The following is a 27,351-nucleotide window of genomic DNA, read 5'->3' as shown; positions in this document are numbered from 1 at the left end:
CTTTGTCAATTATCAGTTGTCCATAAAAGTGTGGGTTTACTTCTGGGTTCTCAGTTTTGTTCCATTGATCTATATGCCTGTTCTTATGCCAGTAGCAGCCTGTTTTCAGTCCAATGGCCTTATAGTATAATTTGATATCCGGAAGTGTGATACCTCTTACTTTATTCTTCCTTTTCAAGATTGCTGAGGCTATTCGTGTTCTCTTTGGTTCCATATAAATTTTTGGAATATGTGTTCTATATCTTTGAAATATGTCATTGGTATTTTAATAGGAATTGCATTGAATTTATAAATTGCTTTGGGTAATATAGACATTTTAATGATGTTTATTCTTCCTAACCATGAGCATGGTACATACTTCCACTTGTTTGTATCTTCCCTGATTTCTTTTATCAATGTTTTATAATTTTCTGAGTACAAGTCTTTAATCTCCCTGGTTAAATTTACTCCTAGGTACTTTATTTTTTGGTTGCAATGGTGAAGGGGATTGCTTCCTTAATTTCTCTTTCTGACAGTTCATTGTTAGTGTATAAAAATGCCTCTGATTGCTGAGTATTAATTTTATATCCTGCCACCTTGCTGAATTCATTTATCAGGTCAGTAGTTTTTTGATTGAGACTTTAGGGTTTTCTATATACAGTATCATATCATCTGCAAATAATGATAGCTTTACTTCTTCTTTTTCAATTTGGGTGCCTTTTATTTCTGTTTCTTGTCTGATTGCTGTGGCTAGGACTTCCAGTACTATCAATATGTTGAATAAGAGTGGTGAAAGGGGGCACCCCTGCCTTGTTCCTGATCTTAAGGGGATTGCTTTTAATTTTTTTCCATTGAGTATGATGTTGGCTGTGGGTTTGTCATAGATGGCCTTTATCATGTTGAGGTATGTTCCCTGTATTCTCACTTGGCTGAGAGTTTTGATTATGATCAGGTGCTGGATTTTATCAAATGCTTTTTCTGCATCTATTGAAATTATCATGTGGTTTTTCTCCTTCCTTTTGTTTATGTGATGAATCACATTCATTGATTTGAGAATATTGTACCAGTCTTGCCTCCCCAGAATAAATCCCACTTGATCATGGTGTATGATTTTTTTCATATATTGCTGGATCCAGTTTGCTAATATTTTGTTGAAGATTTTGTCCTGTCTTTTTTTTTTTTTTTTTTTTTTTTTTTTTTTTTTTTTTGGTGATTCTGGTTAAAGACTCACCAAAAAAATTTATAGGGATATTGGCCTATGATTTTCTTTCTTTGTGTTGTCTTTGCCTGGTTTTGGAATTAGAATTATGCTCGCTTCATAAAAGGAGCTTGGAAGTCTTCCTTCCTCTTGAATTTTTTGAAATAGCTTGAGAAGGATAGGAGTTAGTTCTTTCAATATTTGGTAGAATTCACTTGTGAAGCCATCAGGCCCAGGACTTTTCTTTTTTGGGAGTTTTTTGATAACTGTTTCAATCTCATTTGTTGTAATTGGTCTGTTTAGGTTTTCTGATTCTTCCAGATTAATTTTTGGAAGATCATATGTTTCAAGGAATTTGTCCATAAACTAGGTTGTCTAGTTTTTTGGCATAGAGTTCTTCATAGTATTTTCTTACAATGTTTTGTATTTCTGTTTTGTCAGTTGTTATTTATCCACTCTCATTTCTAATTTTATTTATTTGAGTCCTCTCTCTTTTTTTCTTGGTAAGTCTGGTTAAAGAGTTCATCGATCTTGTTTACCTTTTCAAAGAACCAGCTCCTGGTTTCATTGATCCTCTGTACTGTTTCTTTAGCCTCTATGTCATTTATTTCTGCTCTGATCTTTATTATTTCCTTCCTTCTACTAGCTCTGGGTTTTACTTGCTGTTCTTTTTCTAGTTCTTTTAGATGCAGGGTCAAGTTGTTTATTTGAGATTTTTCTAGCTTCTTAAGGTATGCCTGTAATGCTGTGAACTTTCCTCTCAAGACTGCTTTTGCTGTTTCCCATAAATTTTGAGTTGATGTATGCTTGTTGTTGTTCATTTCTAGGAATTTTTTTATTTCTTCTTTGATCTCATTGTTAACCCATTCGCTATTTAATAACATGCTATTTAGTTTCCAAGTGTTTGAGTATTTTTCAGTTTTTCTGTTGTGGTTGATTTCTAGTTTCATGCCATTGTGATCAGAGAAAGTGTTCAATATGATTTCAATCTTCTTAAATTTGTTGAGACTGCTTTTGTGCCCTAACATGTGGTCTATCCTAGAGAATGTACCATGAGCACTTGAAAAGAATGTATATGCTGCTGCTTTGTGGTAAAGGTTCTGAAGATATCTATTAAATTGAGTTGATCTAGTGTGTCCTTTAAGTCTGCTGTTTCTTTGTTAATTTTCTTTCTTGAAAATCTATCTAGTGGTGTTAGTGGGGTATTGAAATCGCCTACTATTACAGTATTGCTGTTGATCTCGCCCTTTATATCTATCAAAGTCTGCTTTATATATTTAGGTGCTCCTATATTAGGTGCGTAGATATTTATAACAGTTATATCTTCCTGTTGGATAGCTCCCTTTATCATTATGTAGTGACCTTCTTTATCTCTTATTATAGCCTTTGTTTTAAATTCCATTTTGTTTGATATAAGTATTGCTACCCCAGCTTTTTTTTCATTTCTATTTGCGTGAAATGTCTTTTTCCATGCTTTTATCTTCAATCTATATGCATCTTTAGTTTTAAGGTGTGTCTCTTGTAGACAGTATATGTATGGGTCCTGTTTCTTTATCTACGCAGCTACCCTGTCTTTTGATCGGGTCATTTAATCCATTTACATTTAAGGTTATTATTGATATGTAATTGTTTATTGCCAATTTATTCTTTAAAACTGTATTCCTCTTTTGCTATATTCTTTTTCTCCTTTGATCTGTTTACAACAGGCTCCTTAGCATTTCATGCAGCATTGGTTTGGTTGTCGTGAATTCCTTTAGTTTTTCTTTTTTGTCTGGAAAGCTTTTTATTTCTCCTTCAATTTTAAATGATCGCCTTGCTGGATAAGGTAGTCTTGGTTGTATGCTCTTGTTCTGCATTACTTTGAATATTTCTTGCCATTCCCTTCTGGCCTCAAGTGTTTCTGTTGAGAAGTAGGAAGTCATCCTTATGGGGGCTCCTTTGTAGGTGATGGTCTTTTTTTCTCTAGCAGCTTTTAATATTTTCTCTTTATTACTTAGCTTTGGTATTTTAATTATGATGTGTCTTGGTGTAGATATCTTTGGGTTTCTCTTTAATGGAGGTCTCTGTGCTTCTTAAACTTGTGAGATGTTTTCCTGCCTTAATTGAGGAAAGTTTCCAGCCATGATATGTTTGAACAAAGTCTCTATCCCCTGTTCTTTCTCTTCTTCTTCAGGAACTCCATGATGCAGATATTATTTCTCTTCATGTTGTCACAGAGCTCTCTTAGAGTTTCCTCAGACTTTTTGAGTCTCTTTTCTTTTTTATGCTCTACTTTCATGCCTTCATTTATCTTGTCCTCTAAATCGCTGATTCGATTCTCAGCTTCATCCATCCTGTTTCTAATTCCTTCCATTGTGTTCTTCATTTCTGATATTATATTTGTCATTTCTGAATGATTCTTTTTTATTATTTCAATGTCTTTTTTTATATTTGCTATCTCTTTATTTATGTGTTTGTAATGACCATCTATTATTGTTCTAATATCTTTGAGCATCCTAACAATCATTATTTTAAACTCAGCATCTAGTAATTTGGTTATATCTGACTCATTCAGGTTTTTTTCTGGGGATTTTTCTTGATTCATTTGTGTTACATTTCTCTGCCTTCACATTTTGGCTGTGTAAAAGAAGTTTTGGCCACTGGAGTCCACTGGGTGTGGTCTCTGTGTTCCCTAGGTGTGGTCTGTCTGCAGGCCCGCCACCCTCTCTGCTGTTGCTGTCTAGGGCATTCAGGTATAGGCGTTGCTGGTGCCTGCCCACTGGGGCTATTGCTGTGGTTTCTGCCTCTCTTTCATGGTAGTGGCTGTGATCACGTGCTCGGGTGTACAAGCCTCGGTGGCCTTGCCCTTTGCTCTGCCCCCGCGGGTGGCGTTATGCTCGGCCCTGAGGGCAGGGGTGAGCACCTTTGCTCAGCTGCAGGTCTTCGTCTGATTTTGTGCTTTTGCCCCACCCTTGCAGGAGGAGCCTGCTCGTGGGTTGGCTACAACCCTTGGCTCCACAGGTTGGGCGAGACTGCGTGTCCATGCTCAGTAGCGGGACTCTGCCTGTTCTGTGCTTTTGGCTCCACCCCTGTGGGAGGAGCCAGCTCCCAAGTCAGGCCACCAGCCTGGGTTCTGTGGGCGGGGCAAGGCTGTGCTCCTATGCCCTTGCTGATGGGCGTGTCTCTGCCCCTTCCCGGTCTCCTGCCCTTCCCCCGCAGGCTGGATTGTAGGCAGCCTGCAGCTGGGCATGACCACTTTTGCACATACCCTCCTCCCCAGCCGGGCAAGGCCGAGGTCACACCTAGGCCTCAGTGGTGGCCGGCCAGCTTCCACCCTTGCCGACAGAACCGCGCTTCTGCATCCCGCCGCCGCCCGCCCTCAGACGAGCCCTCACCCGTGTGGGTGGGGGCACTGCAGCTCAGACCCTAAAACTCACTACTGTAGTCCCAAAAGCTCCCTCCTTCTAAGCCAGTGGTCCCCAACCCCCACGCCATGGACCGGTACCGGTCCATGGGCCATTTGGTACCGGTCTGCAGAGAAAGAATAAATAACTTACATTATTTCCATTTTATTTATATTTAAGTCTGAATGGTGTTTTATTTTTTTAAAATGACCAGCCTGACCAGGCGGTGACACAGTGGATAGAGCATAGGACTGGGATGGGGAAAGACCCAGGTTCGAGACCCCGAGATCACCAGTTTGAGCGCGGGTTCATCTGGTTTGAGCAAAAGCTCACCATCGTGGACCCAGGGTTGCTGGCTCGAGCAAGGGGTTACTCGGTCTGCTGAAGGCCCATGGTCAAGGCACATATGAGAAAGCAATCTATGAACAACTAAGGTGTCGCAACAAAAAACTGATGATTGATGCTTCTCATCTCTCTCCATTCCTGTCTGTCCCTATCTCTGACTCTCTCTGTCTCTGTAAAAAAAAAAAAAAAAAAAAGACCAGATTCCCTCTGTTCATCCTTCTAAGACTCACTCTTGACGCTTGTCTCAGTCACATGATATGTTGCCGCTAAAATTAAACCCATAAACTAGCAAAATGAGTGAAAAACAAAATTCCATCAAAAGATTTCTTGCTAAGTGGAAAAGGGCCAGTGAGGAGACAGAAGAAGAACCTACGACCTTGAAGAAAAAGAAGGCTTAATTTAACAGACAATACCAGGAGTCCTACTTGAAGTATGGATTTATCGCAACTGGTGATTCTCACGCACCAAGGCTGCTCTGCATAATATGTAGCAACCGGCTAAGTAATGAGGCAATGAAGCCTTCAAAACTGCTTCGCCACTTGGAGACCAAGCACCCTACTTTAAAAGACAAGCCTTCTGAGTATTTTGAAAGAAAAAAAGCATGAACAAGAAGGACAGAAACAATTACTGGTGGCCACTACATCAATAAATGTGAGTTCACTGAGAGCATCTTACTTGGTGGCTAATCGTATTGCTAAGGCTAAGAAGCCATTCACCATTGGTGAAGAATTGATCCTTCCAGCCACTAAAGACATTTGTTGTGAACTTCTAGGATAGGCTGCAGTTAAAAAGATAGCACAGATGCCTCTTTCAGCTACCACCATCACACGGCGCATTGAGGAAATAGCAGAAGACATTGAATCACAATTGTTGGAAAGGATTAATCACTGTGGTACGCTCTTCAGGTTGACGAATCTACAGATACTGACAAGGTAATGCTACTTGTTTACATGCGTTATCTTTACAAGAGGATGTGCATGAGGATATGTTATGTGCACTATCATTGCCAACCAAAACCACAGCTGCAGAACTCTTTAAATCACTGGATGACTATATATCAGGAAAACTGAAATGGTCTTTTGTGTTGGCATATGCACAGAGATGGAGCTGCTGCCATGACCAGAAGGATGTCTGGTTTAACTACTCGGATTAAGGAGGTTGCACCTGAATGCGAGTCTACGCATTGTGTCATTCACAGGGAAATGCTGGCTAGCTGAAATATACCACTGAAACTTAACAGTGTATTAAATGATGTCGTTAAAGTTATTAGCCACATCAAAGCACATGCTCTTCACTCGCGCTTGTTTGAGCAGCTTTGTGAGGAAATGAACCCGGAGCACAGACACCTCCTCTTATACACAGAAATAAGATGGTTATCCCGAGGGAGGTCCCTGGCCAGAGTGTTTGAATTATGAGAGCCGCTGCAGAGATTTCTCTCAGAAAAAAAGTCACTGCTAGCAGCACATCTCAGTGACAAGGAATGGGTCGCAAAACTCGCTTACTTGTGCGACATATTTAACCTCCTCAATGAACTCAATCGGTCACTTCAGGGGAAAATGACAATTGTCTTCAAGTTGGCAGATAAAATAGCTGCCTTTAAAGCCAAACTGGATTTGTGAGGACGACGCTTGAACAGGGGTATATTTGACATGTTTCAAACATTCGCGGGAATTTTGGAAGAGACTGAGCCCAAGCCTTCATTGTCCCAGCTGGTGCACGATCACCTGTATTTGCTTTTAAAAGAGTTTGAATGCTACTTCCCAACCACAAAAGACCCACGAATTGCCAAGGAATGGATCCACGATCCATTTGTCAACAAACAAGGTGAATCCAGTGTGTCTATGCAAGAAGAGGAACAACTACTGGAGATTGCAAATAACGGTGGCCTTAAAAATATGTTCGAGACTACAGCTCTGCTGGTGTTCTGGATTAAAGTCATGGCAGAATATCCTGAGATTGCCACAAAAGTACTAAAACCCTGTTGCCATTCCCAACATCCTATTTGTGTGAAGTGGGATTTTCTGCAGTGACAGCAACTAAAACAATATTATGGAATAAACTAGACATAAGCAACACACTTCGGGTGTCATTGTCTTCCATTACCCCTAGATGGGACCGTCTTGTTGCAGAGAAACAAGCTCAGGGCTCCCATAATGATTTAGCATTATGGTTGCTGAGAGATAGGCTACTATCTCTCATTCTATATAAACATTATAATAAATAACCCTTAATTTACAATATTCATAACAATGGTGAGTTGTATTTTTCATGAACTTTATATTTGTTTTTGTGTTGTATCTTATTTTTAAGGCATGTTTAAATGTTACCATAGCAACTGGAAAGTGTTTGGAGGCAGAGAGGATGTTACTCATGTTATGTTGTTGGTGTGATGTTAAGAGGATGCTTCTAATAAAGTTGCGTACGAGTACATAGTGGATTCATGTTTATTTTTATTGTCGTAGGTTCATGATTGATAGCGAGCTTGAACCTATCATATTACGTATTGATGTCAGACATGAAATGTCAGAATAACAAATTTAAATATAGCCTGAATAATGAGGACATGCTCATTCCTCCTTTAACTTACCAATAAATATCATAAGTTCGACAATTATATTTAAAAATACCACAGTTTTTACACTGGTCGCATAATTTTATTTTGTGCATTTATCCATCCCACCCTAAAGGCCAGTCCGTGAAAATATTTTCTGACATTAAACTGGTCCATGACCCAAAAAAGGTTGGGGACCACTGTTCTAAGCGACTCTGCTCTGAGTGCTGTGGGAGAGCTTGTTTGGCTGGTGTCTTGCTTCCCTTTGCTGGTATTGCTGTTTCCAGGGGAAATATTCACTTCAGATTTGGGGAGTGACTTGTCCCAGGGGTTAGGGTGACTGTCTCCCAAAATGTTTCTCCCTGTGCCTCCAAGATTACACTCTCTTCCTGCTACTCCGGTACTCTCCTCTCTCCAAGTCCCCCGGAGCCCTGGGTGAGTGGTTGTGAGAGAAGTTTTCTGCGCGGTCCCTTTAAGAAGAATCCTGGGTCTGAGAAATCAGTCTCTTTCTCACAAACAGTATCCTGACTTGTTTCCAGCTAAATACTGTCCATACGCCTCTGGGGCTGCAGGCTGGGGCTTTGTTCCTGGGGCTCAGGACCCTCCCCTGTCTTCTAAACTCACTTCCCACCATGCGAGTCTCTCCCAGCTGCCGTTTGCTCCAGGGAGCTGGGCAGCCCTCTCCGCGTTTCCGCTTTTCCTATCAGTCTCAGTGTGGCTTCTTCAGTGTTCCTTGGTCGAAGAGTCCTCTTAGTTTAGTCCAAAGTTGGTTTTTCCAGATGATGGTTCTTAAAATTAGTTTGTAATCCACTTAGGTTCTGGGAGGTGGAAGTTGGTACATCCGCCTACTCCATCACCATCTTGTCTTCCTGTGTCTCCTGGTCGCCCATAAGGAGAGGGACATTGGTGGCCTAGTGAACCCAGCGGCCAGTTGTTCTCGCAGGACAGAGAGTAGGGTCAGGTGAGCCACGCACACTGAAGCACCAGCTACTTCTGCTTAAATTAAGTCTTTATGGCAGAGTAATATTCTATTATATGGATAATGCCACATTTTGCTTATTTCAAATCACATTTTTATAGAGATCATTGTCATGAGTCAAATTTCATATTTTTACCTCAATGTCATGAATGGCAGAGAATCTTAATTATTTCTACATGATACTGGTAATTTCTTTCCTCTTACTTCTCTTCTCTTATGCCCCCAGGTCCGCACCCAAGATTACAGGTGGGTTGGGAAGGTAGGGAGAAAAAGAAAGAGAAAGACCAATGATGGGAGATGGCCATTCTACTCCTAGCACTGCCACTTTCGAGCAGTATGACTTGGGAAAAATTACTTACCTCTAAACACCAATTTCTTCATCTTTAAAATAGGGCTGATTAGATAATTGTGGAAAACACCTTTTTCTGATGAGATTGGCAAGTCTTAACCCAATAGAAGGACCCTTAGACCTGCATATTGTCTTTCCTTGGAAGAAAATAATGGCGGCTATCACTACTGTTGCGACCATTGTTCTTACTAACAACAGTGATTCAAGTGTAGTGTTTTTGAAGTCCTTATCTTAGTAATTACTCCTTCTAGATTTCTCTTTTGTGCTATTAAGCTAGTAAAGGAGGCACTGTAAGGCCATTCAGATACCTTATCAGCTTCAGGTGAATATGTCAGCTTAGTGGAACTCAGATACCATCCTTTGATACTTGAAGCATCTTAAATTACCACCTGAATACCAGTGCATTTTGGGTGTTTTTGCCATTACAAATTTATTAGCTTTAAGATGGTACTTAAGCAGCAATCTTTATTGTGATCTGTGACTGCAACTATCAGATAGAAATGATTAATTCAGCACTCAGGTCTTGTGGGGGTCGGGCACTTGCTATGCTGCCTTTTAAAATCAGGTTGCACTGGTCACCCTAGTGATTCTCTTGGTCATACATTCTGCGGTTCACCACAGCACCGACAACAAACTGTTCTGACATGCTATTATTATAGACATATATGTGTCAAAATACTGTTTGACTAAGTAGCAAACCAATTTTAATCTCATTGTAAAAAGTCGAAGTTAAGAGGAAATAAATTTGCACAGTGCATAGTTATATGGAGCTTTGCTTATGTATTAGTGTTAGAATACAGTAACGAAGTGTTCAGAATGAATATTTATTCAGTGTGACAAAGAAGATTAAAAAATAAAAATCTTTTTTCACATTAATTAATGTGCAAGTACTGAGTCCTTTCAATTTGTCTAGAATTTTATTTATTTATTTATTTATTTATTTATTTATTTATTTATAGTGCTCCAGCCCGCTGGGAACTACTGATGTCATGTGGAAAAAACCTACTCAAGACACAAATTTATGTCAAGAGAAAGAGAGGGAGGACTGCCAAGGGAGGCAAAGAGAGACCTCTGGAATCTCCTTCCCCCTTAGCTTTTATTGTCAGAAGCAGAACAGAGGTGACAGGATTACAGGGGAGGGAGACCAGGAGACAAGGGGAAGAATGATTAATGGTTATTTTGCTGAAATGGAGAAAGGGCTAATTTGGTCAAAGCATTCTTTTTCTTTTGCTAATTAGCAAGAACAAAGGAAGGGGAAATCCAGAATCTCTAGGCCAGTGGTCTGCAAACCACACTTGTGAGCTACATGTGGCTCTTTGGCCCCTTGAGTGTGGCTCTTCCACACAATACCATGTGTGGGTGCTACCTCGATAAGGAATGTACCCACCTATATAGTTTAAGTTTAAAAATTTGGCTTTCAAAAGAAATTTCAATAGTTGTACTATTGATATTTGGCTCTGTTGACTAATGAGTTTGCTGACCATTGTACTCAATGAGTCTAGGCTAATTTTCTAAAGCCCGTTCACACGCATTCCTTTGTGTCTGCACAAAGGTTACCCACTCACTTTCTTGGTGTTTGCATCCAAGAGACACTCACTCAGGGCTTTTAACTAAAGTTCCCCAATCCAAGTCATAGAGGGTTCAGAGTTAAAATGCATGATTCTCTACATTTATTTATTTATGATAGAGACAGAGAGAGGGACAGACAGGCAGTAAGAGGGAGATATGAGAAGCATCAGTTCTTTATTGTGGCTCCTTAGTTGTTCATTGATTGCTTTCTCATATGTGACTTGACTTGGGCCTTCAGCAGAGTCAGTGACCCCTTGCTCAAGCCAGTGACCTTGGGCTTTAAGCCAACGACCTTTGGGCTCAAGCCAGTGACCATGAGGTCATGTCTATGATCCCACGCTCAAGCTAGTGACCTGGCGCTCAAGCCAGATGAGCTGGCACTCAAGCTGGCGATCTCAGGGTTTTGAACCTGGATCCTCCATGTCCCAGTCTGACCCTCTATCCACTGTGCCACTGCCTGGTCAGGCTTGTCTAGAATTTTAATTTCTAACTATTTTTTTTAATCACATTTCTTTGCCTGAATGAAAAGCATTTAAAAATCTATATAGAAGATAGAACATTTTTTCAATATTTTTAATCTTTGTTATTTATCCCTGGGAAAGAAAACATGCTTCAAAGGTTTTTTCACATTTTACATATTTGTATTTGCATAACTGTTGAATATTTAAAAAATCTGTTTTCCTTTTTTATCTAGTGTGGTTCCCATATATGGCATAAGTACTGCTCTACAGCCAAGGATATGAGGGTGTTATTCCCACAAAGGCTGGACAGGGCCTCGATTCCTTTCCAGTGTACATTCTAGGCGGTCCCTATCATTTCAGTAGCATGAGTTGGAATCTGCTTTTCTTGACTTTGTTTTAAAGTTCAAGTCAAACTTGATAGTAAAGTTAATGTTCTCTTTACTAGCTGTACCCTCCCCCATCCCCTTTTGGGCAGAAAAACACAACAGTATGACTCTGTAATAATTACTTGAATCACATTTCATGAATAACTTTTATTGATTCTTCCAGAAAAACTTGTTGACTGCTTACTATCTGTCCAGCCCTGTGCTGGGCCCAAGGAGGCAGAAGCGAGTGTGCCTCAGTTTCTGCCCTTGAAGAATGCCCTGAGGATTTCACAGTGTAAGGGGTGGGGAAGTAAAGGACAGACATCTAAACAGATGATTACAGTCATGTGGAAGTAGACACACAGGTGTGGTCTGTGGAGCAGCACTGAGCTCCAGTTCTGCTTACTGGATGGGGAAGGATTTATTAGAAATTGCATCTTGAGCTGGACACACATGATCACCCAGGGGCTGGTGGGAGGGTACAGCAGGCTGGGGTCCTGAAAGGCCATGGAGTGTTAGTGACATACACTAGGATATTCAGATAGCAGATGCTCAATCCTAAAGGACAATGTTAAAGTGCCTGTCAGTCAAGAGCAACCTGCGGAGGGCGCCAGCAGCAGGTTCCTTCCCCAGAGCGTACTCACACACAGTGTCTACAGTTTCCACCTCTCTTCCCCACAGTGCCCAAGCAGTGGGCTACTCCGGGAAGGAAGGGCCGTGGTCTTTGGCGTCCCCTTACAACTCTGCCAGGACCCCTTTAGAGGAGGGACCAATGACATGTTGTTTCAGAAATGTTCTGTTTATATGAGTTCTTGTCCCTTAAGCCCCTTTAGTTCTGAGTATATTTCCAGGACATTCAAAATATAGAGCAGAGTTGGCAGACTTATTTCTGCATCATTTTAGGTTTTTATCCCCCTATGTTATGGTCATATTAGATTATATTCAGATGCTCCCAGGAGATCCTGATCCTGTCCTTGTTGGGAGGAGGAGGAATTAGTTTTGCAACTGATTGGCTGTGTTCCTCTCATCATGTTAAGTGGTTTCAAGACAGAACCATTAGGAAGGGGCTTGATATCATTTGTCAGAGCAGTGTGAAATTGTTTGATGCTATTTGCGATAGCAGTGTGAAATCATTTTGGTATCATTTGTCATAGCAATGTGAAATCTTTCACCTCGGTACTGCTGAAAATGGTCAATTCACTACCCTGGTGGGAATAGGGAAATTTAGGGGTTGCAGTTTTTGAATTCAGCATTGATTAATGTGCCTCTAGAAATTCAGAGAAATATTTTTAAAAAATGAGGAAAAGAATATTTTCTTTTTTTCTCTTTTTTCTTTTTCTTTTTGAGAGGAGGAGAGATAGAGAGACAGGCTCCTGCATGTGACCCAACTGGGGTCCACCCAGCAATCCCTGTCTGGGGCTGATGCTGAAATGAACAGAGCTATCCTCAGCACCTGAGGCTGACACTTGGACCAATCAAGCTATCCTCAGTGCCTGGGGCTGACACTTGGACCAATCAAGCTATCCTCAGTGCCTGGGGCTGACACTTGAACCAATTGAGAGACTGCAGGAGGGGGAGAGGGAGGAGTAAAGAAGCAGACAGTGGCTTCTTATGTGTGCCCTGACTGGAAATCAAACCCTGGATGTCTGCATGCTGGACTGATGCCCTATCCACTGAGCAAACTGGCCAGGGCTAATGAAGAAAAAGTTTAAAGCTTAGAATCCAACCCTCCAAGAATATTTGAATGGAATTTTTTGATACCAGTTCACAAATGGTGAAGGACAAGGCAAATACAATGTCAGCTGTAAGGGTTCCTCAGACTGGAATACACTTTAAAACACCTCAGCAGTAACTGTTCCCCACTTTCAGCAATTGGTTGCATGTTTCAGATATATCTGGGGTCAGATTTGAGTTCCTAATAGTCATGCTCAAATGGAAGTGAAATTTGAATTCAGCTATGGCACTATTGTATCCTGAAATAGATTTGTATCTTGCTGTCTGTGTAGATTCTGGGTGCTACAGACACAGATTCAGGATGTTTTCAATTACTACCAATTACTGTTGTTAAGTGGATATCTCTTAACCTCTGAAGAGGGGATAGATGATAGCTACCTACAGCCCAGGGTGTGATTTTTATGGGTCTTGGTTATAGACACACCGCTAGAGTTCTTATCCATTTTTGTGTAAACTAATTATTGGATCATCCATTTCAAAGTGTTGTTTGGTCTGGTTTTAGAGAACAGGAGTCTCTCTGGTAGTGTTTTGGATGACTTCATTGTTTTACGAGTCCACCGGGGCTGTTAGAAGAATCGAAATGTTGAAATAAAGCCTCACTGACACGTTAGCAATATTGGACAACTGTGAGGTTCTTTTATCAGTGGTTTTGCTCAATTTGATTTGTTTGTTTTAGCAAACCCCAGGAGTAAGGGGTCTAATAAGACGTTTCTGAAATCAGTATGATAAAATAGCGTGCATCTCTACTGTGAATCCTGGGAAATTCAAAACCATTTTTGTATGGTGTCGTTCCATAAAGAGTAGGGTTCTTTTTTTTTTCTTTCCTGTAAGATAGTACATAATTAATTCTCATAACATGATTTACAGAGTTTGAGACAATTTTTAGTTTTTGTTTATCAGAGATAATCTTTGGAGACTGAGAGGTCTTCACCCTAACAAGGTCCAGAGAAAGTCATCCTTGTTATATTCTTGTGATAACATGTGCAAGAAAGAACAAGCTTCCTAAATGGGAGAAAGGAATGTTATCTTTCCACTTGGAGGATTTATGCTTGTTAGTCAAATAAGTTTGTAAATATGATGTATATGTTTGCTCGCTAATAGTTTGCATTGGGTGTGGGAGACAAGCTGTAGGCTGTCCAGGTCCTTAAGCCTAAGGCTTAGTTTTAAGACTAAGCCTTTCCCACTCTTTTAATACTAAGATCTTTTCAAAACTAAGCTTTCCCCACACCCTTCACTGTTGCATGATAGGGGGTGGTGCGCTCTTATGAGGAATCCTACTTACACCTCAGATAAGTGACTTTGTATCAGAGACTTCCTTATTTGTATATTGGCTTAAAGGCTTTAATTTCTACACTATAAAATAAGGCAGACCTGGGGCTCTTTCTCAGATCCTGCCATCTGCATTGCAGAAGAGAGGCAGCCAAGATGGCGGAGTGCTGAAGGAGAAGCCAGTTTGTGAAGAGTTTGTGCCGAGAGAAGGAGATGGGGAACAGATGAATAAGGCTGGTGGAGCCTTTGATTCTAGTAATACTCGGATGAGTCAGTGGCTTTGGGAGCCCTGAATGGAAAGGGAAGTGTTTCTCCACTGTGTGTATTTCTTGCCCGCCCGGTGCAAGCTAGGATTAAAGCTAGTGGCCCAACAGTTCTTAGCTTCGTTGTTTCATTACCATCTGTCCGAATCAAATGCGAACCTGCACAGGCCAGGTGGCCCTGATAGTGGCCATGACTACTGGCTTTACAATGCTCCTCAGAGTTGGCCTTGACTATGGTCAAAATTCAGATTCCCCAGAAAAGTACTCAGAAAAGGTTTACTTGGTTGGAATTTCTTTATAAAATAGGAGGAATACATTAATTACATCTACTTGTTTGTTGAAGTGCACAGATAACCTTAGAAGACCTAATATAAATAGATTTTGTAGAACCATTGAGACCAGTTAGCTTTCCTTCATTTTGAGGAGGGATCAGTAATGTACAAGGTAGTCTACATATGGAATGTGACAGATCAGATTTGCAGACATTTTCTCACGCCATTAGGAAGATTGAACTTAAGCACTGTTTGAGACAAACATGATTAGAAGTAGAAACTTCTGGACTAGGCTTTATGGACAACTGAGTTGTCAAAATATGGTTAAAAGAGGTCACTGAAGCCTCAGAAACTGCATGTGAAAGTTTGTTTTGTTTTTTTTTTAGCTCTGAGTTGTCATCTTTTAAGTTATTTCCCTAAGACTTTGATATCTTAAGATCAGAGTTTTATTTCTAGTTTAACTAGGTGAATGAAGTCTTTGTTTTGTTTTCATTTTTTCCATTAGAATTTTTCTGCTCTTCTACAATGGATTCCTCAACCTGGGTAATATTTAACATGGAGTTCACGGGCCCAGTGATGGATGTATTTTCATGAAATGGTCTGCAGAATTTAGTGTGTGTTTGTGGAGGGAGTTCATATCTTATATTAAGTTCTCAAATGCTCTGTGACTCTCAAAGATGAACAACAACAACAAAAAACCCTAATTTAGAGACTAGTCATCCCCTCATTTAGGATGCAACCCCTTTATTTAGCAACATGAGCCTTCATAGTTATATGGTCTCTAGGTTTCATTCTCTGTCAATTATGAAACCCAAGGATAAGGGATGATCTTTATTTTTATGTAAATTTGACATAGGATTCAGGGTTAACTCTTTAAACTCCTGTTAGAATTCTGAGCTAGAAATGATTGGATACCATTTGTATCATTTCTCCATGGGCTTTGTGCTGCAGTCTGATTCTGCCCTGATCTTTAGACAATGATCACCAAACTCTAATCTACCTGTGAAAATCTTCAGCTATATGTTCTTATCTTTGTAACTATAAATAATCCTGAGCTATGTAATTGTTTTTTTTTTCTTTTAAGAGGTTTTTTTTAATGTTATTGATTGATTTGAGAGAGAGAGAGAGATTGAGTGATTTGTTGTTCCACTTACTTATGCATTCATTGGTTGATTCTTGTATATTCCTTGGCCGGGGATCAAACCCACAACCTTGGTCTATTGGGACAATGCTCTAACCAACTGAGCTACCCAGCCAGGGCTGTAATTGGTTCTTAGGAAGATATTCTTTTTCTTTTACCTTTTTTGGGTTTTTGTTTGTTTGTTTTTCAACCTGAGAGAAATTAGGTACCTTAGGCAGAATTCTTTAAAAGATATTTCAGGTATGTTCTACCCACATTATCAGGAGCTTTTCTACCTTTGTTCTTTTGTTGGTTGTCCTTTATCTTCCCTTCAGCAAGATTTATTTAAGTGGAGGAGGGATAGAAGAGGAAGGTTGCTGCGGGATTAGATGAGCGACTGCTTGGGGGACTTTCTGTTCTTGACAGATGATCTTTTCTAAAAGAGTATTGGATATTTTTCTTTTAATTTCCCAATCATAGTGTGAATTCTTCTTTGCCAAATGCCTTTTGGGGCTTTGCGTAGGCCCCATGTGCCAGAGTTGAGGATTCATCTTGGCCAGACATTGCCACATATTGAAGAGGGAGCCGTTTCCAGGAAAGCTCAGAGAACTGCAGCTCCTAGAAATCTTTCCTTGATTGTATGAGCCAGGCCTTGACACTTTTGACCATCTGGAAAATTTTGGACCCAAGCACCAATATCTGTCTCACATACATATTTTTCTTTTCACTTCCTAAGTTGTTTTTTTTTAATCCTTGTTGATTTGTGGTATATATTTATTATTATTTTATCTACGTACTCCAAGAGAATTGTGTGCCTGAGTGCTGCAAAGAAAGTCATCAGAAAAAGACTTGATGTAGCCTCTGTGGATATATAGTAGTACATTGCTAGTCTTTGTGCCATTACGATGCTCAATAAACAGTTTGGAATGAATATATCTGGAAACTTTTTACTGACATATTAGTGACAGAGTGTTTCTTTTTTCAGGCACTCTCAGCAAATAATGATTTCATCTCTCTTTTCCTCACTGTCCTTGTAGTGTGTGCTTTCTGTAGTGCTCATTTCTCTGTTTAGTTAGTTCTACAGTTAATGCCGCTGCTCTGTTTCTGTAGCCTCTCTTATTTACATTGACAATCAACCTGTTTATTTCTAGATGCAGATGATATCTCCAAATGCTGTGAGATAGAGTCTGTACAACCAAGGAACATTTTATTTCGCTGCGGCTACACTTGACATACTGTTCATTAGCACTTTGCTTCTAGTACTTTTCCTTCCCTTATGCCAAATACAAAAATGATCCTAGTTGTCTTGCAGAAATAGCTCTTGACAGTTTGAGTATTACTCATGTTTCTTTTCTTTTCTGTAAATTAGCTAGCTAAATCCCTTTAAACCTGTTAATATATTCAACCTTTTTTTTTCTTTTACCTTTTAGGTAACATAAATTTATGAATTTGCTGTGATAAATCAGTCATTTAAAAAGTTAGCTACTCTGTAGTAAGTGCAGCATTAAGCGTAAAACATATTTTTGCCTACAGAGTATTTATAGTCTGTTTCAGAGATTAAGACATACACACTCATCAGTTAATGAAAGAGATGGTAGTATATACTATAGTACATATTATTCATAGAATAAAATACTTTGTGGCATTGAAAATTAGAAAATTAAATATTGCATTGGCATTTACTGAGTGGCTACCATGTGCTGGGCATAGTTAGGTACAGAAAGTTAGGTAAAATTTACTGCCTTAATACAAAATGACTTGAGAGTATACTTCAAAAAGTGACTCTGGTAGGCAGTCCCTACAGCAAAGGGTAAATATCATAGTGGGAATATGGTGAAGTAGTCCAGCTTTGAGTGCTCTGCCCCTGATGATTGTATAGATCTCAAGCATAGATCTAGATTAATCCTCATAAGGATTATGGCTGAGATGTGCTGTTATTCCCAGTGTATCCCTCTTTTGCCTTTTCCCTCCCTATCTCTTCTTGGTGTTCTTTGGTGAGTTTAGTTTGTTTAAATATGTGATCCTTGGGTCTTGCTTCATCCCCCAGACAGAAAGTCAGATGCTTATATAAAGCATCTGTTCAGTATTTCTGTATCTCTCCTTTTGCTTTCCTCTGGTCATGTTGACTGACCTTGTGCTCCAGGAGGATGTTGAACCCACTGTGTCCTGCTCTCCTCGCAGGTGCTTTCTGATGTTGCTAATGATGACACTAGTAACCTGCTTGATCTGCTGCCAAAATGGCCATGGATTTCCTATCCAGACTCATGATTTTCTTTCCTGTTTTTTCTTTCTTTTTTTTTTTTTAATTTTTATGGAGGTTGTATATGATCAGTTTTTATCCTGTGTGTTCTCTGTGCTTCATTTCTTTGGAAAACTCTTTCAGGCTAATAGCTGGGATGATGAAAGCACTGGCAGCTTCCCTTGGCAGCCCCTGTCCCTTAGCTTTCGACACTTTGGCAGAACTCACTTCACTTTCTAGAGCTTACCTGGAAGAGAAGAAAGTGGTATCTCTGGCAATCCAGAGGGATGACCTGCCCTTGGGGTTCTGGGCTCCAGTTTTTAGTGTAGTCATTTGACTTGAAGGATAAGGCAGTCCTGGGGTCGGGGGATAATTTTTACTCTGCTTTTCCATCCTTGAAAACAATGTGTTCTGCTTATTTGTGTTCCACTATTACTGGGAGCTGAATCATGTTTTAGTTGAGATTGGTGTGGGTTGAACCAGATGATACAGCCATTTTTTTGTAGTGAAAAATAGTCAAATATTGGCAATATCATCTGGTTCAACTTAATATATCTTATCCATGAATTGGAACTAACCTAATATATCTTATCCATAAATCTGAGCTAGCTTATAGCTTGCTTCTCTTAATGCTGAACTTTGAAAAAAAGTATCCCAGAGCCCTGGCCGGTTGGCTCAGCGGTAGAGCGTTGGCCTAGCGTGCGGAGGACCCGGGTTGGATTCCCGGCCAGGGCACATAGGAGAAGCGCCCATTTGCTTCTCCACCCCTCCGCCGCGCTTTCCCTCTCTGTCTCTCTCTTCCCCTCCCGCAGCCAAGGCTCCATTGGAGCAAGGATGGCCCGGGCGCTGGGGATGGCTCTGTGGCCTCTGCCCCAGGCGCTAGAGTGGCTCTGGTCGCAACATGGCGACGCCCAGGATGGGCAGAGCATCGCCCCCTGGTGGGCAGAGCATCGCCCCTGGTGGGCGTGCCGGGTGGATCCCGGTCGGGCGCATGCGGGAGTCTGTCTGACTGTCTCTCCCTGTTTCCAGCTTCAGAAAAATGAAAAAAAAAAAAAAAAAAGTATCCCAGATGTTGCACTAAATGATTTTAATGGAAAGCCAGTACTAAGATTCCTCTTTCTCTAGGTCACTCTGCACCTGAATCCCATCTCCTCAGTCCACATTCACCACAAGCCAGTCGTGTTCCTGCTCAACTCCCCACAGCCCCTGGTCTGGCATCTGAAGACAGAGCGGCTTGCGATTGGTGTCGCCAGACGTTTCTTGGTAAGTGTCTGAAACCCTCCCACAGTGATCATTAACAAAGGCTATAATGACCCTAAAACTTTGCAAGCCTTCTTCATTGAAATGATACCAGAGTCCACAGTGTGTTAAATTTGAAGTATGCTCTTAATGATATTTGGATTACATAGATAAGCAATCACAGAAAACAAACACCACTCATATGCCTTCTTCTGTGGATGGAGAGTCAAGTCTAGTTTGCACATTAGAGCAGGACTTGTGGTCATACTCTGTGTGGCCTGAGCTTTGGTCTCAGCTCTGAGACCCCCCTTGTGGCATCACAAGTAATGTAAATATTATAAATAGCCACTAGATGTGTGGTCTCTGACCACAAACTAAATATGCACGAACCCATTCTTTTTGTATATAACACAGGACTCATTTCTGATATGAGGATCTGTTTGTTGAGAAAGTGACACAGTGAGCTCCAAAATGAAAACATTTGTATTTTATAAAAAAGCTGGAACCCAGCTCTTGTGGAAAGATCCAAATATTACCTACTATTTGTAAATCATGTCCTTTTGAGTTTGCCAGAACATTCAAGTTTGCTAGTTGTGGAGAAATTGATGGGTTGTTTGGATGGATTTCTGGGGTATGATATCATGTCTGATGATGAGCAACACTGCACTTCACATTGTCTGTTGCTGGAGCTCCGTGCTGATGTCCTAAAGTACAGGCCTAGGCTTTTAAACCTCTCTTGCATTGAAAATAAGAGAAACCTGTTAATAGTGTTTGTCTTGCATAATGGATATGTTTTTCCTAATTAATTACTGTAAGCCAGATCTGTAGTTTCTTGTCACTTGTATTTGAAGGATACTTTTAAAAACTCATTGGTGCCCATTAAATAAAGTAAGAACCCATAGTCAGTGCAGTTAATAAGTAGATGAATAAAAAGAGTAGAAGGGAAAGCACCCCTTTGTAACAGAGGAGCCATCAGTAAATGTAGAAGGAGTAATGGAGTTAGAGAACCTTCATTTTGCATCTAGCGTAGAAAAGGTGATTATGCAAGCATCATCAGTACATGCCTCACCGCATCCAGTGGAGGTAGAGGGAGTTTGAGGAACAATAGATTTGCATAGTCTCGAATTACTTAAATATAACAAGTGAAAAACAGTAACTAAGTATAGTGGAGATGCCCAGCAATACCTTAACCAAGGAATCAAAATGAGCATCACCATGGTGCCGATGGGCATTGCATGCCTCTTGGTGTGATAACCTGAGAACACACACAGCATCACCTATATAGTATTGAACCTAATGAGGAAATATTGAAGAAACCCGAATTGGTGACATTCTGTAAAATACATGGCTTGTGTGCTCTTCAAAAATGTTAGTCATAGGACACAAAGAGAGGCTGAAGAGCCATTCCAGATAAAGGAGACTCAGAAGGCACACATGATCCTGAACTGGATCCTCTTGGGTAAGAGGGGACATTCTATTAAAGACATTATTGGGATGATAGGCAAAATGGGAATCGGATTTACAGATTAAAGTATTGTATCAGTGTTATGTTTCTTGAATTTAATAATTGTATAGTATATGAGGATTATCTTTCTTAGGAGACATAGTACACTTAAATATTAAGGGATAAAGGGCCACATAATTCAGAAAAAATATACAATGTACAGTATAGTTAGAATAATAAAGCCAATATGGCAGCATGTTGAAAACTGGAGACTCTAGCTAATGGGTGCATAAGGGTTCTTTGTACTATATTTGCAACTTTGTAAATATGACTTAATTTCAAAATAAATTTTTTAACTCAAAAGTACATTTACAAGGTAGGAATTACTAATAAATTGTAGCCTTTTCTTTTTAAATTTTTTATTTTATTTACTCATTTTTTAGAAAGGAGAGAGAGACACACACACACAGAGAGAGAGAGAAGGGGGGGAGGAGCAGGAAGCATCAACTCCCATATGTGCCTTGACCAGGCAAGCCTAGGGTTTCGAACTGGTGACCTCAGCATTTCCAGGTCGACACTTTATCCACTGCGCCACCACAGGTCAGGCAATTGTAGCCTTTTTGAGAGTTAAAACCCGCATTACTTCTAAATTAAAAAGGGACAAGGCTGGGAAGAAAAAGACCAAAAGTCAGAGTTGTGTTACTATAGTCACTAGCACATTTATGTAGCACTTGATATTCCAATAAATTCTCTGATGCCTTATCTCATCTAGTTCTCATAATAACCTTATGACGATGGGCATATTTATCCCATTTTACAGATGCATTTACAGATGAGGAACTAAGACTTAGATTAGTTAGTGACCTGTCAAACGGCTAATTACTGGCAGAGTTGGGACTCAAACCCAGGTAGGACTCACTCTACAAATTCTAATGGTAAATTGACTCCCTTCATACTCCTATTCATTGCCAGTTGCCTGTAATTAAAGGCATTTGTGTTAGACTAATGGCCATGATCACATGGCCCTTATGACACAGAGCTGTGCTAGCCAATGCAGTAGGCATCAGACATGTATGGCTATTTAAATTTAAAGTAACTCAAATCAGAAATAACAGTTTCTAGGTGCACAAGCCACATTTCAGGTGCTCAGTAGCTCCATGAAGCTACCACATTGGACAGGTTATGAAGAGTTTATAAGTAAAGGCTTTGCCTACACTGGTTTGAATCCATGCAGTAGCTTTGGGTAGATTATTTAATTTTTCCAAGCCTGAGTTTCTTCATTTGTAATATAGAATTAATATTCAATAGTAGTCCCTATGTCATGGGGTTACTATCTTGATTAGATGAGATTACACATAAAACGTTTAGTACAGGGCTGGGCACCAATAACTTCATAGACATTACCTGCCATTTCTGTTGCTGTTTATTATTAGTCATAATAAAGAATAGGATGTTGAATTTACATTTATGAAACATCCAGCCTGGCCAACGCCAGGTTGAAAGGAGTTCCTATTTCTCTGAGCTGTGGGTCCAGATGAGAAGTGCGGGCCACTTATGTCATAGTTGTACTGGTCAATTTCTGGGTTCCTTCTTCAGGCTGCCACTCCATGGGTTCTGCGGGGAAGTATCTTACTCCTGATTATTACTTACCTGCTTTCATTCTGTTTAGGATCTATTAAGAATGGCCTCTTGGCCATCAGTGTAAGATACACTGACAACAACAAAAAAGACAGTTTAAATAAACAATTTAACATCAACCATGGTTGGGGTTAATCTCATGAAGGAGATTACAGATCAAGGGACGAACCTAAAATTACCAGCATGGGAAAAGCAGCATTGGGAACAGTCAAGGATTAAAATTCCGGGACATCTGAACTCTGCCTTATTGTCCAGCAGGCTTTCTGTAGGGAAAGTGGTTTTCTCCCATTTGTAGGTTTCCTCATGGCCTGCAAGAGATGATTGAACATCTGTTGTTCATTCAGGTCCCCATGTCAGCAGACAGCGGGTGCTGTGAGTTCTGTCGTAGCTGGGCAGCCCTCCCTCACAGAGAATGTGTAGAAGTGAAGGAGGCAAGGCTCTTGCAGCCTGGCCTGCATTGCAGGGTCCGCTCATCTGCTTAGCACAGAGGGACCAGTGGCTGGATAGAAAAGCAGGGCTGTGCTTTATTTATCTATTTTGAGTTAACACTTGGAGATAACTAAATTATTTGCATATAGTGTTTCATCTAAACACTTCCAAGGGTCCATGAATCTTTGGAAACTGAGGCGTGGCTGTTTTCCATTGCTGCTCTCTCCAAAGTGAAAAGACCTTGGAGGAGCTGAGGAGACGTGTGTCTCTTTGGCCCTCAGTTTAAGCTGCAGATGCCCTTGCTTCATGCCTGTTACACTGCTGAAGGATTTGCAGTATTGTTTTCAAGCTGTCTTTACTTTCTAGGTAGAATTATAATACTTTAATTTTTTTTAAGTAGGGTAGTGAGAAAAGTTCAAATAATGGCATCTACTCATCCATCAGGGTGACCTTTTAATTTAAGTTGAATGTGTACATTATTATAACTACCCAAATTAAAAAAGGAAACCTTTCATAATTAGTAGGGCCTTGTGTTACTCAGAATGTCTCAGCCACCCACGAGGTTGACTAAAAACGTTATACAGCAGGTCCTCGAACAGTGTTCTTTCGTTCAACATCATTTTGTTAGAACTGTTGAAAAGGGGAAAGAAATGGATTCCCAGCCAGGGCCACTGTCTGTGTGATGTGTGCACATTCTCCCCATATCTGTGTGGGTTTCCTCTGGGGACTTAAGTTTCCTCCCACGTCCCAAAGATGTGTATGTTGGTTTCATTGGCGTGTCTTGGCCCCAGCCTGCGTGAGTGTGGATGTGGGTATGAGGAACTCACGTCCTGTCTGGAGTGGGTTTCTACCTTGCACTCTGAGCTTCCAGGATGGACTTTGGCCACCCTCAACCCTGATCAGGAATAAGTAGGTAGGAAAAGGATTTTCTTACTTGTTTTTAGTAGTCTTTCTTAAATGTATGTATAGCTCACCTTTATTTCAGTAGTTAATATTAGAAGCATTTTGGGTCTTTATTTGGATGCTTGTTGATGCTTCTGTGGCCAGAAATATGCCATAGGAACTTAACTCTGGTGTATAGCCATTAGCCTATGGTAAAATTGGTTTCTTTATATGTTGTTTTGCCTACAGTCACGGTTTTCAAGAACCTGTCAACAACATTAAGTGAGGACTTACTGTACTTTAATACTATCTAATAATAAAGGTATCATTTTTTCTTTCAGATTATTCCAGTCCTTCCCATGATTCCACAGTACAGGCAAGAGAGAGCATGCCAGGCAGGGAGAAAGTGGTATTGAGTTTCCTCTGCAAGTGTAGTTCTTTTATCTGGTTGTTCTGGTTACCTAAGAAGTGGGAGTGAGATGAAGTGGGATTGTTTCAGGCTGAGTCTCAAATAGTCTCTCTCTCTCTCTCTCTCTCTCTCTCTCTCTCTCTCTCTCACACACACACACACACACACACACACACACACTGGAGTTGTCACAACCTACAGTTTTTCTTTTGTAGGTTATATGGACAGTCCATAGAATACTGGGTAGGTTAAAGTTGTTCTGTAGTACAATCAGAAATAAAAACAGTCCTACCCTTTCAGTATGTCACGTTGAAACTACAGGTAAAACTCTCTTAGTAGAGTCATCTAAGCTTATTTTTATTTATGTAATTAATTCCACATTGAAGAAAAAGTAGGGTAGCTCACTGGGCCATAGATGTCTAAACTTTCAACCAAAATCTCTTGCCAAAAAAGATTGAGAAGAACAACAATACTAGATTGTCTTTAAAAATACACTACAATTTAAACAGACATTTCTCCAAAGAGAAAGCACAGATGGCCAAAAAACACATAAAAAGAAGCTCAATATCATTAGTCATCAGGAAAATGCAAATTTAAAACCGCAATGAGATGCCACTTCACACCCACTAGGATAGCTTAATAAAAAAGGCAGATAATAACAAGTGTTGAGGATGTAAGGAAATTAAACCCCACATATATTGCTTGTAGGAATATAAAAATGGTACTTGGGGAAACAGGCAAAACATATATCCACAGCAAAACTTGTCCACAAATGTTCATAGCAACATTCATAATAACCAAAAAGTACAAACAACCCAAAATCCATCAACTGATTAATAGATTAAAAAATGGTATATCCATACAATGGAATATTATTTGGCCATTAAAAGAACGTGATACATACCGCAACATGGGTGAACCTTGAAAACATGTAAATGAAAGAAGGGAGACACAAAAAGTCGCATTTTGAGGGAGTGTGTGTGGGGGGGGAGACCACATACTGTGTGATTTCATTTATGTGAAATGTCCCAAATCGTCAACTCCATGGAGACAGAAAGTAGATTGGTAGTTGCCAAGGGCTGGTAGGAGGGGAGAATATGGATTGACTACTACTGCCATGGAGTGTCTTTCAGGGGTGAAAAAGTGTTCCAGAATTAGATAGTGATGAAGAAGTACAATTTTAAATATCACCACAGTTGTGAATATACTAAAAACACCATTGTATAGTTTAGCAGGGTGAATATTTTGATATTTCAATAAAGTGAATTATAAGGATGAATTATAATTATATTTATGTACTTATAATAAGGGCCAATTATATCTCAATAAAGTTATTAGAAAAAATCTTACTGCAGCACTCTTTTTAAAAGAGATGGTATTAACATTAATGAACTAAAATTTAAAATCTTTTTACTTTAGTCTATGTACCTATCTGATTTTTTTAAGTCCTTTTTTTTTTCTGTTTCAAACATGAACACTTTCTCTTGCAAGGTCTACAGACTTGGCAGTCCTGGGACAAGCAGAAATTATCAAGATGAGACCCTAATGCCTGGTTTCTAATAACATAAAATGCCTACTCCAGAGTTCTTGGCCAGCCTTTTCGTGTCAGGGTTAGCTGCTTTAATTGCTCATAAGGAGAAAAAGATGTCTAAGATTAGGAAAGTCTCAAGAAATAAGCAGCAATTTCTTCCAACCTCATTTACTCTGGGCATTGCTGTGCTGAGATTTATTTTTCCAGCCATTTATCATTAAAATCAGGAAAGAAATGAATGTAAATGTATGTATGTATGTTTGATTGGAGGTATGGAGAGGAAGGGGTTATTGGTCTCAGAGGTAGGGTTTTCAGATTTAACAAAGATAAAGGGTGACCAGTTAAATTTTAATTTCAGATAGTCAATAAATAAATTTTTAATATGTCCATGTCATATTTGGGGCATACCTTACTGAAAAATTATTCTTGTTTATCTGAAATGCAAATTTAACGAGGTGTCCCGTATTTTATCTGACATCTCTACTTAGAAGGAACTCAGCTTTTGGTTTCTAGTTACCACCCTGGCTTGGGTATCAGGAGGACCCAGAACTAGCCTTAGCTCAGTCACTAACTAGTTGGACAAACATCACTTAACTACTCTGGCCTTACTTTCCCGTCCCTAAAGAGAGTAGGTGGTGCCAGCCGAGCTCTAGAGCACCTCCTGGCTTTCGCACTCTGATTTTGTAATAATATAACTGTTAAATATTATATCCTAATTTAATTAGAAACAGAAAATGGTAATCTGAACATTGCCTCTTCAGCAAATCCAAGTAAATATCTGGGCAGGGCTGTTGAAATAAATGAGAGAAACGAAACTCTATGCTATTGGCTTTGGATTAAAAACAAATTAAAATTTAATCCTAATGAAAAATGTAAATTAATACCAGGAACATGCTTACTTTGTAAAACCTAGTTTTGTGTTTCTGAGAAGGGGAGGAATGGGTAAAGCTGAAGTGGCCAAAATCTGGTTTATTCCTTTTACTTAAACTTGGGGGGGGGGGGGCGTGTCCAAATATTTTGGGCCTCTGCCACCAAACCACAGGCAGTTCTCTGGTCTGCACTGCAGTTTGGATGACTGTCAAGGCTCAGTGAAAAACAAGTGCTATTTGTTTTCCTGTGCCCAGTATTTAACTGGAAATCAGAAGGCGAAATTTCCAATCAGTTGTTAAATAGCCCCAGATGTGTGCTTAGCTGGGCTCTAGGAAGGGACGGCACGGCATGTGCCACAGCACATGTTCAGTTCTTCTTTTCATGACTCCAAGAGATGTGTAATTGAGGGTTGCAGTGTTCAGAAATGCCCTCTGAGTAATGCAGACATTCAAGTTTACTTGTGCAGGATGGAACTTTAAATTTTTTTTCTGTATTCTCTACTGCATTGCATTTTTAAAAATCTGGAAATGATTTTTCTTTTTTGGGGGGGGTTTCTCCTTTCCCGTGTTTGGCAGTTTTCCCACGTTTAGAAAAATATGACATTAACATACCTGGTATGCTAATACTTATGTATCTACTTGTTCATTCATCCAACTCCTAGTTTTAGTGCCTGCATGATGCTGGGAACTGTGCCAGATGTGGCGGACCCAGAGAGAAATGGAGGGGATTGCCTGCCCTCACGGAGCTTTCTTTTGTGGGAGAGATGGTTAAGAGATGAGGAATTACAGACCATATAGTAAAGTGCTATTATTGGACCCGACCCTGAAAATTGG

At 40.0% G+C, this 27,351-nt stretch overlaps 1 protein-coding gene across 3 annotated transcripts in view; it reads left to right on the top strand.

Annotated features, from left to right (window-relative positions):
* The window catches only part of TGFBR3 (transforming growth factor beta receptor 3), a 234,539-nt gene that overhangs the window by 118,092 nt on the left and 89,096 nt on the right, over positions 1 to 27,351 (top strand). For all 3 annotated transcript variants that reach the window (XM_066268636.1, XM_066268635.1, XM_066268633.1), the window contains one exon: positions 19,202 to 19,339. In XM_066268636.1, the coding sequence (XP_066124733.1) occupies positions 19,202 to 19,339 (138 nt within the window). The remainder of the gene's footprint in view (positions 1 to 19,201; positions 19,340 to 27,351) is intronic.

This window comes from Saccopteryx bilineata, chromosome 3, assembly GCF_036850765.1.
Source record: "Saccopteryx bilineata isolate mSacBil1 chromosome 3, mSacBil1_pri_phased_curated, whole genome shotgun sequence".
In the NCBI taxonomy this organism is placed as follows: domain Eukaryota; kingdom Metazoa; phylum Chordata; class Mammalia; order Chiroptera; family Emballonuridae; genus Saccopteryx; species Saccopteryx bilineata.
Note: the sequence above shows the minus strand (reverse complement) of the source record. Positions and strands in the feature narration are given on the sequence as shown.